Below are 10,572 nucleotides of genomic sequence, written 5' to 3'. Positions count from 1 at the left end.
ATTTGGATGTATGGCATTCAACTGTGGGGTACGACCTGTGCAACTAATATAGACATAATACAAAGGTTCCAATCAAAAATGCTTAGATCAATCACGTGTTCACCATGGTACATGCGTAATGAGAATATCCATAAAGACCTTGGTATTTCTATGGTAAGGAAAGAAGTAGAAGACAGCAGAATTAAATATATATGTAAACTCCGTGATCACCCAAACCCTTTGGCTAATGCTTTGGTACATTCCTGCAATCAAACACGCCTTAAAAGAAGAGATATGCCCGCGTACTGAGGAGCAATGTATCACCAAAACAGCTCAATCATTTGCTTGAGCGTGTATAGTTTTAAATAGGTTTAAGATTTTATTACTTATTGTTAGGCTTTCAAAACAAAAAGCAGATTCAATAAATAAAACGATATTGCAACAACAAAAAAAAAAAAAAATATTTAATTTTTCTTGTGACTTTCGTTGGATAAAAGGTAAAAGAAATACATGCAATGCAAAATATATTATTGAAATAACCTTCTTTTTTCTCTCATTTCAGCTTCTTCACAAACTAATAATGTTCTTTTTTTTCTTTCAGGGTAGAATTAAGTTGTAAATAGTTTGTAGTAGTAGTTTTAGTATTAGTTATTGTTAGTTTGTAGTTAGTTTTAGTATTTATTAATTTAGTAAGTAGGTAGTATGAACACGTGAGCCAAGCTTTGAAAAAAGCTGGTGAAAAAGGCCTAATCTTTATTGATTAGGTTGTGTGAGAATTTGTGGTTGTGGGTAGACAAATTCTGAAAATCGTGTTTAATTAAAATTATATTCTTTTATATGTTTATTTCTAATAAAATGAAATTTCTTTTTATTTTTCATTTCAGTTTTTAATAAAATAAAATAAGTTTTTTAATAAATTTAAATGAGTTTAAATAAATTAAAACAAGGTTTTTAATAAATTAAAATAAATGTACATGTATTTTCATTTATATTTAATTATCAATAAATTTTTTAAGAATTATTTGCCCTAGTTGTCCATTTTATTTTCTCACACATTTCAGCCGATTTTTGTATAGAAATTTGACCGGCGTAGAAGCAAAATGCGAAACAATCATACATATATTATGTCGTTTGCCCATTTGTCTGTATGTTTGCGAAAGCAAATGTTCTACAAAAGCCTATTTCTATTCTTATACTTATATGTCGAACAAATAATGCACAAGCATACACACAAACATATGGGTACACATATGAATATGTCACCAACAAAAAATTGATCTTCACAAATCAATATGGCAGCCAAATTGGCGAAGAACAAGTGTAGTATATTTTACACCAAAAAGGCTTATATAAACAGAGGCCGTAACATCTCCCCGAGCATGTCTTTGCCTACAAGTCGTCTTTTCGCGACAATGGCAAAAGCTAAAAATCATAATTTGAACAAATTTCTGGTGCTCCTCGCAAAAATTGTTGTGCGCTTTGACCTTGGTTGCCCGTGGCAACATAGATGCCAAAATACGGCCATTATTGGTTGTTGTAAACATACAGACAAATGTGCCAAAGAAATAATATATGAATGTATATGCCATAGAAATATGGAAATGACAAAGAAATAATGCAAATACATATGACGCTCAGAGAATGCTTTTTTACATTCTCTGTGTGCCTTTGTATATTTTTCTACGAAGCAAATTCTCTTTATTTATTTTCATATATTTCTGCCACTCCACGTGCTCAATTATGCTAAATAGCAGCGAGCACGGCGAATTCCCTAATAAAAATCTATCAGCTCTGTTAGCCGCGCAATCGAACCATCATACAGATTTCGCTTTGCACCTTCTCTATGTTTTTAGTTTCTCTGGTTGGATGTAGGACAAACCTAAATGAAGAATCTGTTTGCCTGTGATCGCCCCTTTTCCTTAAAAATGAAGTTGAAAAAAGCTAAGGTTTTATGCTGTTCCGGACACGCATTTGCCAAATGCACCGGAGCCTAGTTTTGATTATAAAAATGTTTTTAGTCCCAATTGAATTATTGAAATGGGTACAGAAGATTTTTCTAATCAAAATAATGATACCGAATCAGAATTGCTCGAACACGATACCAATTTTATGCTGTTAGCATCCGTGGCAAAAGAAGCTCAGGGGGAAGTAGCTTTTTAGGGATAGTTAATTCCAGAGAAGTAGGAACTCAAACAAATTTATGTTTGGTATCAGGAGCTCTAAGGGAACAGAAAATGTTGGAGGAAAATGTGTGTTTGAAAAATAAATTAGAAGAAAGGGAAAGATAAATTAAGTGTCAGATAGAAGATTTAGCACAGGAATATAAAAGAATGAAGAAGGAATTAAAGGAGAAAGGAAGGTTTATACGAGGGCTGCTATATATATTTCTGGCCTAATAATGAAAATAGAAATATTTATCAACGGAACTGTTTTTTTTTTTTTATGTATGTTTTCATGGAGAAATTGCGCCAAATCTAACGACAAAAAATACAGTAGAATCGCGCAAGAGTAAACCTGCGAGAATGTTAAACCTTCGGAACATTTTGGTTAAGTTTTTCGATATTCTACTGTACGTCCATACATATATGTATGCAATATGCAAGTAGTTAGTTTTTTTCTAATTGGTGCTAATATATGTTTTAGCGGGTAAATGGCGCCAAACCAAATGCTAATACAAATGTATGTGTGGTATGCAGGTGGTTCTTAGACGACAAAAGCTAATACTACATATGTATGTATGTGTATGAAAGTGCTTTTTGGTTGGGACCCTGCCAACCATGAGTGGGTAAACATCCAGATAATCGGCTGGTTGCATGGTGGTAAACGTGGGGATAAACATATAGAGTGTGTCTTAGGCAGACCGAATATTCGACCGTCTTTTCCCCTCACACGTACGTATACATGTGATCATACATCTCTGTTGCGCTCATTCAGCAGTGTCATATAGAAAAGTATATCTGTCCTGCTCTAATATCCCCGATCGACGGCTGATACAGGGTTGCATTTTAAACAGCTGATGCAGGGTTGTATTTTAAACAGCTGATGCAGGGTTGCATTTTTTTATTCCTACTTTAAAGATTTATTAAAATTTCAGACAACTTTTTAATTTTTAAATTATTAATTTTATTTATTTTAATAAATATTTACATAAAATTATAACAAATATATTTTAAAAAATTAAATAAATAAAAATATATTTAATTTAAAAAAGAATTTCATCTGAAAAAAGATTAATTAAAGAAAATAATCGTTAATAGCTGAAAATAAAAGAGTGAAAAAAGATTATAAAAGACAAATACCTGAAAGTAAAATAAAGATTATTAAAACCTGAAAATAAAAGAAACGAATAATATTATAAAAGACAAATATGTACCTGAAAATAAAAGAGTGGAAAATTATCATAAAAGACAAATACCTGAAAGAAGATTAAAATAAAATAAAGATTATTAAAACCTGAAAATAAAAGAAACGAATAATATTATAAAAGACAAATACCTGAAAATAAAAGAGTGGAAAATTATCATAAAAGACAAATACCTGAAAATATACTAAAGATTATTAAAACCTGAAAATAAAAGAAACGAATAATATTATAAAAGACAAACCCTGAAAATAAAAGAGTGGGAAATTATCATAAAAGACAAATACCTGAAAATAAAATAAAGATTATTAAAACCTGAAAATAAAAGAAACGAATAATATTATAAAAGACAAACCCTGAAAATAAAAGAGTGGAAAATTATCATAAAAGACAAATACCTGAAAGAAGATTAAAATAAAATAAAGTTGAAACAAACGATTATTTTAAGAAAAACATTAATTATTTCTCATTTTATTCAGAAATATTACCTACTAATACAATGAATATAAAAATAAAGAAAAACTTAAAATTAAATTTAAAAGGATCTAATTCCTCATATTACGCCTTACATGTTTGTATCGGTTATGACTTAAACTTACAAAATATCTTACAGCTAAAATTTTTTTATCGTGCATATTTGCAAATGCAGCTATATATACAACATTAATAATTAAAAACGAAAAATTAAAAAAGGAAAAATTAAAACGAAAAATTAAAAAGGAAAAATTAAAAAGGAAAACTAAAAAGGAAAATTGAAAAGGAAAAATTAAAAAGGAAAACTAAAAAGGAAAGAATAAAAAGGAAAACTAAAAAGGAAAGAATAAAAATAGATTAATACTACCGAGAGTGATATCCACTATAACACTAATAATAAATAATTAAAATAATTTTAAAAAATAATCATTTTATTTCAACAAATACCTTCTCAGCAAGAGCGTTTTCTAGAGCTGATAACCGTTTTATCATATCTTCTTGCCGTTTTCTCATGTCCTCTTGCCGAGATTCTATTCTACCAAGGCTTTCGATGATTTTCTGCAGTACCGACGCAGTATCCCCACTTATATTATGTTGGAGTTGGGTGGCCATACGCTGCGAATGGGGCTCGGCGACACGAAATGTGCCCATTTCTTCTCCTATAAAGAAAGTTAAAATGATTACAATGAAAAACATATAAGTACAATAAAGTCATTTTACCATCTCGCTGCCGTGAACTAATGTTCTCCGAGGAAGAGGTGTCGATTGGGAAAGAAAACTCCATTTGTCTATGTAAAATTATAAAACAAATTATGCAATAGAGGAATTAAAATAAATTTATTCTCTATTGGTATAGAAAAATATTTAAATTCTAAATCTACTTTTTTAATAATTTTAATGTCCTCATCTTTAATTTCACCTACTAGAATACCTAAACCAGATGAGGACACCAAAGGCTCTTTGAAAACATCACCAACTTTTGTCAAAATAAGACAACCAAAAGTATCTGGTTGGTTTTGTTGGTTGATAATTTTCAAAGGCCCTATTTTATTGCTAAAAAAGAAACTATCTTTATCTTTTTTGCAATTAATAATAAACCTATCTATTTGAGGAATTTTTCTAGAATCTGTAAAATTTCTTCTTTCTTCTATTCTTAAATATAATTGCTGCAAAATCTTATTTGGATTATTAATTGTACGTTTCAAATATTGCATATGATTTTCAAATTTATATGCCGAAAAATTATCTAGATGCCCGAATTTTTTAACGCAATCAGTTAAATGCAAAAGACCATGAATATTGAAACTAACCAAATGTTGTCCATAAAAATTACCAAATAACTTAACAAATTCCTTTAACAATTCATTGGCAACAGCGGATTCTACTCTACAAGATTTTTCGCAACTTAGAAGACGAATACCGGAATGTAGCAAAAGAAAATGATAATACAAATCGTCCGGTATGCAATCTTTTAACACAATTATACCCGAATACAACAAAAATTGACGATATTCTGTGGACTTCCAGTTGCTTATTTCGTCCAGATCTCTACTGCGTCTGGAAAATTCAGAGGGAACGTACTTGTTAATAACGGGTGATTTTTTTTGAGGTTAGGATTTTCATGCATTAGTATTTGACAGATCACGTGGGATTTCAGACATGGTGTCAAAGAGAAAGATGCTCAGTATGCTTTGACATTTCATCATGAATAGACTTACTAACGAGCAACGCTTGCAAATCATTGAATTTTATTACCAAAATCAGTGTTCGGTTCGAAATGTGTTTCGCGCTTTTTTATCGACAAATTTTGTTCAGCGATGAGGCTCATTTCTGGTTGAATGGCTACGTAAATAAGCAAAATTGCCGCATTTGGGTGAAGAGCAACCAGAAGCCGTTCAAGAACTGCCCATGCATCCCGAAAAATGCACTGTTTGGTGTGGTTTGTACGCTGGTGGAATCATTGGACCGTATTTTTTCAAAGATGCTGTTGGACGCAACGTTACGGTGAATGGCGATCGCTATCGTTCGATGCTAACAAACTTTTTGTTGCCAAAAATGGAAGAACTGAACTTGGTTGACATGTGGTTTCAACAAGATGGCGCTACATGCCACACAGCTCGCGATTCTATGGCCATTTTGAGGGAAAACTTCGGACAACAATTCATCTCAAGAAATGGACCCGTAAGTTGGCCACCAAGATCATGCGATTTAACGCCTTTAGACTATTTTTTGTGGGGCTACGTCAAGTCTAAAGTCTACAGAAATAAGCCAGCAACTATTCCAGCTTTGGAAGACAACATTTCCGAAGAAATTCGGGCTATTCCGGCCGAAATGCTCGAAAAAGTTGCCCAAAATTGGACTTTCCGAATGGACCACCTAAGACGCAGCCGCGGTCAACATTTAAATGAAATTATCTTCAAAAAGTAAATGTCATGAACCAATCTAACGTTTCAAATAAAGAACCGATGAGATTTTGCAAATTTTATGCGTTTTTTTTTTAAAAAAGTTATCAAGCTCTTAAAAAATCACCCTTTATATAATATTTTTTCATTCATTTTTGTTACGTTCCCTCTCTTAACAAGCAACTGAAGAAGTTTCTTAGTAACCCCTAAATCAACTAAATGCATTGGATCTAACGGAAATTGAGATACCATGTTAATATTTACAGATTCTAGCAAATTTTCCCCCTGCTTAAAATCGTCTAAATGATGACTTATATCTACTCTATTCCTAAATGAACTATCAGTCCTAAGTTCTCCTACAGTTTGTGAGAAACACACTCTCCTCTCTTTATAAATCCCTTCCTGAACGCATTTAGGGCAGCTGTTCTTCCCGGTGTGTGACTTTACACCAGTGACAAATGCGCGAGCCGGTGCGTCACAAACAAAAAGCCTAACACTAAACTCTTTCAAATTCTGCCTAGATCCTACTTTAACTCCGTTTTCTTGCAAGAACTTTATTTCTTCACAAAATTCCCTAATAAAGTCATTTACATTCGCTGGCTTACTCATTCCTGAGAAGCAAGCGATTGTAAAAGGTCTTATATTAGGGAAGCCTACTACATGACCTAAAATTGGCCATAATGTCCTATTGGAACTTTTATACAATTTAAGTCCATCTATTCCTACATCTATAGAAATTTTTTCTACATCGTCTAGGAAATCAAAATCTGGAAAATTAAAATTATATTGTATTCCCAAATACAATAACTCCCCCTCAGCTACAGATTTAATTTCTACTACCTGCCTACTGGTACCTAAAAGAGTCCTTGCACATAACGGCAGTCCTTTAATACCTGCTCTATCCAAGGTTTGTAAAAGGTCCGTTAAACTATTTTGGGATATGTTATTTTTAACAGCCCATGTCTTCAATCCCTTATGAAGTTCCTCACTAACATCTTTGTCCTTTGTTTCTAAACAAAAATGAACCTCGTCATCATCAAACACTATTACCACTATATTCCAGTTCCTCATCAATATCTAAATTGTCAAATGTTTCAGTACAACTATCTGCTACTTCAAAGAATCTGCCAGAGGCTGCTGCCCTGCTTGTGGATGGTATATCATCGCTTTCTAAATTACTATCTTCATTCATTTTTCTAAACTTCGCAACTGTAGCCCTAAACTTTGCCTTCTCCTCACTCAAAAGTTTCGAAAATGTCCTTTTCTCCATTTTAAATTTTAAAAATATATCTATGTATATATATATATATAATATAATATAGTCTAACAATAACGTAATATAATGTTATATAATATAAAATATGATAATAAAATATATATGTACATATATAAAATGAAATATAAATATACAAAACTCTCGTTGGTGAGAATTAAACGCAAAATTTGAAAAAAAAATAATAATTAATCAAAAAGTTGTTATAAAACAAAAATTCTTTTGCAAATAATTTAGACACTGGACAGGCCGCTTTAAACACACGTTCTTTTGCAAATAACTTAAACACTGCACAGTCCGCTTTAAGGACACGCTCTTTTATATAAAATTTTAACACTGCACAGGCCGCTTTAAGGACACGCTCTTTTATGTATAAAATTTGTAATGCACTTCTTCTTCTTTACTGGCGTAGACACCGCTTACGCGATGATAGCCGAGTCAACAATAGCGCGCCAGTCGTTTCTTCTCTTCGCTACGTGGCGCCAATTGGATATTCCAAGCGAATCCAGGTCCTTTTCCACTTGGTCCTTCCAATGGAGTGAAGGTCTTCCTCTTCCTCTGCTTTTCCGGGCGAGTACTGTGTCCAATACTCTCAGTGCTTGAGTGTTTTTATCCATCCGGACAACATGACCTAGCCAGCGTAGCCGCTGTCTCTTAATTCGCTGAACTATGTCAATGTCGTCGTATATCTCGTACAGCTCATCGTTCCATCGAATGCGATATTCGCCGTGGCCAACGCGCAAAGGACCATAAATCTTTCGCAGAACTTTTCTCTCGAAAACTCGCAACGTCGACTCATCGGTTGTTGTCATCGTCCAAGCCTCTGCACCATATAGCAGGACGGGAATTATGAGCGACTTATAGAGTTTGGCTTTTGTTCGTCGAGAGAGGACTTTACTTTTCAATTGCCTACTCAGTCCGAAGTAGCACCTGTTGGCAAGAGTAATCCTGCGTTGGATTTCCAGGCTGACACTGTTGGTGGTGTTAATACTGGTTCCTAAATAGACGAAATTATCTACAACTTCAAAGTTATGACTGTCAACAGTGACGTGAGTGCCAAGTCGCGAGTGCGACGACTGTTTGTTTGATGACAGGAGATATTTCGTCTTGCCCTCGTTCACTGCCAGACCCATTTGCGTTGCTTCCTTGTTCAGTCTGGAGAAAGCAGAACTAACGGCGCGGGTGTTGAGACCTTTGATATCAATATCATCGGCATACGCCAGCAGCTGTACACTCTTATAAAAGATTGTACCTGCTCGATTAAGTTCTGCAGCTCGAATAATTTTCTCCAGCAGCAGATTGAAGAAGTCGCACGATAGGGAGTCGCCTTGTCTGAAACCTCGTTTGGTATCGAACGGCTCGGAGAGGTCTTTCCCGATCCTGACGGAGCTTTTGGTCCCGCTCAATGTCAGTTTACACAGCCGTATTAGTTTTGCGGGGATACCAAATTCAGACATTGCGGCATAAAGGCAGCTCCTTTTCGTACTGTCGAAAGCAGCTTTAAAATCGACGAAGAGGTGATGTGTGTCGATTCTCCTTTCACGGGTCTTTTCCAAGATTTGGCGCATGGTGAATATCTGGTCGGTTGTTGATTTACCAGGTCTGAAGCCACACTGATAAGGTCCAATCAGTTTGTTGACGGTGGGCTTTAATCTTTCACACAATACGCTCGATAGAACCTTATACGCGATATTAAGGAGGCTAATCCCACGGTAGTTGGCGCAGATTGTGGGGTCTCCTTTTTTATGGATTGGGCATAGCACACTTAAATTCCAATCGTTGGGCATGCTTTCGTCCGACCATATTTTACAAAGAAGCTGATGCATGCTCCTTATCAGTTCTATTCGAACTTCTTCTTGGTCGGGCAATGGAACGTCTTTTCCGTCGTCATCGATTGGGGAATTGGGTTCGCCTTCTCCTGGCGATGTGTGTTCACTGCCATTCAGAAGGCTGGAGAAGTTTTCCCTCCATAATTTAAGTATGCTCTGGGCATCGGTGATTAGATCACCTTTGGGGATTCTACAAAAGTATGCTCCGGTCTTGAAACCTTCTGTAAGCCGCCGCATCGTTTGGTAGACTTTTCGAGCATTACCCTGTCGGCCAGCTTATCAAGCTCTTCGTACTCACGCATTTCGGCCTCTTGCTTTTTCTGTCTCCAAATGCGTCCCGCTTCCCTCTCCAACTCTCGGTATCGAGCCCATCCCGCACGTGTTGTGGTCGATCGTAACGTTGCGAGGTAGGCAGCCTGTTTTCTCTCCGCTGCGACACGGCACTCCTCGTCGTACCAGCTGTTCTTTTGCACCTTCCGAAAACCAATGGTTTCGGTTGCAGCTGTACGTAAGGAGTTTGAAATGCCGTCCCACAGTTCCCTTATACCGAGTTGTTGACGAGTGTTCTCAGAGGCAGGAGTGCAAGCCGAGTAGAATGTAATGCACAAGCCGCTTTAAACACACGTTCTTTTATGTATATAATTTTAGCATTGCGCAGGCCGAAAGAATAGAATAATAGAATATTTGTAACCGCCCGCACTTATTAAACATTGTAGTTATTTTATGAAATAAGTTATTAGGACCAACCGCACTGGTCATTTAATTAAATATCTACTATATGTATGTGTTTATGTATATTAAAAATTAACAAAAAAACTCACTAATTAAAATTGTTCTGCTTCTGATGCCAAATGATTGATTGAAGATTTCTAAAGAGAGAAATAAGAATTAGTTAAATGTATTTATAACTATTTCAAAATGTTCTTACCTTTTTATATATAGCTAAGTACTTTGTTTAAATGCTGCAATGCCATAAAGTTATTAATTCAAAATTTATTTATAATATGCAAATTTTTTCGATTAACTTTCTTCTTCCTACTAGAATTGCAAATGGCTCGCAATTTTCCCTCGTTTTTTATTACCCTTTTTGGGATTTTCTATTGTCACTATTGACAATTATGTTTTCTCCTTCGCACTCATTCAAATAAATCAAGAAATGAAAAAACTTTTTTTCATCGCTTTTAGGTAAACAAAAAATAACCCGAAAATGTGCGTTGGTGTTAGTGAATAGACAAAAAAATGTGTAGTTGTATT

The 10,572-nt window shown here is 34.6% G+C and overlaps 1 protein-coding gene across 3 annotated transcripts; it reads right to left on the bottom strand.

Moving 5' to 3' along the window:
• Positions 1 to 3,532: 3,532 nt before the first annotated feature.
• Positions 3,533 to 10,189, bottom strand: LOC125775604 (uncharacterized). Of its 3 annotated transcripts, XM_049446254.1 has the most exons (4): positions 10,140 to 10,189; positions 4,535 to 4,602; positions 4,262 to 4,473; positions 3,533 to 3,696 (listed from the first exon to the last, which is right to left on the bottom strand). In XM_049446254.1, exons 2-4 carry the CDS (start codon positions 4,596 to 4,598, stop codon positions 3,649 to 3,651), a joined length of 324 nt encoding a protein of 107 aa, XP_049302211.1. In that variant the 5' UTR covers positions 4,599 to 4,602; positions 10,140 to 10,189; the 3' UTR covers positions 3,533 to 3,648. The 3 variants fall into 3 exon arrangements, with proteins under 3 accessions (XP_049302211.1, XP_049302210.1, XP_049302212.1); XM_049446253.1 differs by lacking the exon at positions 10,140 to 10,189 and having other exon boundaries at positions 4,535 to 5,397; XM_049446255.1 differs by lacking the exon at positions 10,140 to 10,189 and having other exon boundaries at positions 3,558 to 3,655; positions 4,535 to 5,396.
• Between the last annotated feature and the right edge of the window lie 383 nt (positions 10,190 to 10,572).

This window comes from Bactrocera dorsalis, chromosome 1 (assembly GCF_023373825.1).
Source record: "Bactrocera dorsalis isolate Fly_Bdor chromosome 1, ASM2337382v1, whole genome shotgun sequence".
NCBI lineage: Eukaryota > Metazoa > Arthropoda > Insecta > Diptera > Tephritidae > Bactrocera > Bactrocera dorsalis.
The sequence above is the reverse complement of the archived record's forward strand: the minus strand, read 5'-3'. Positions and strand labels throughout refer to the sequence as shown.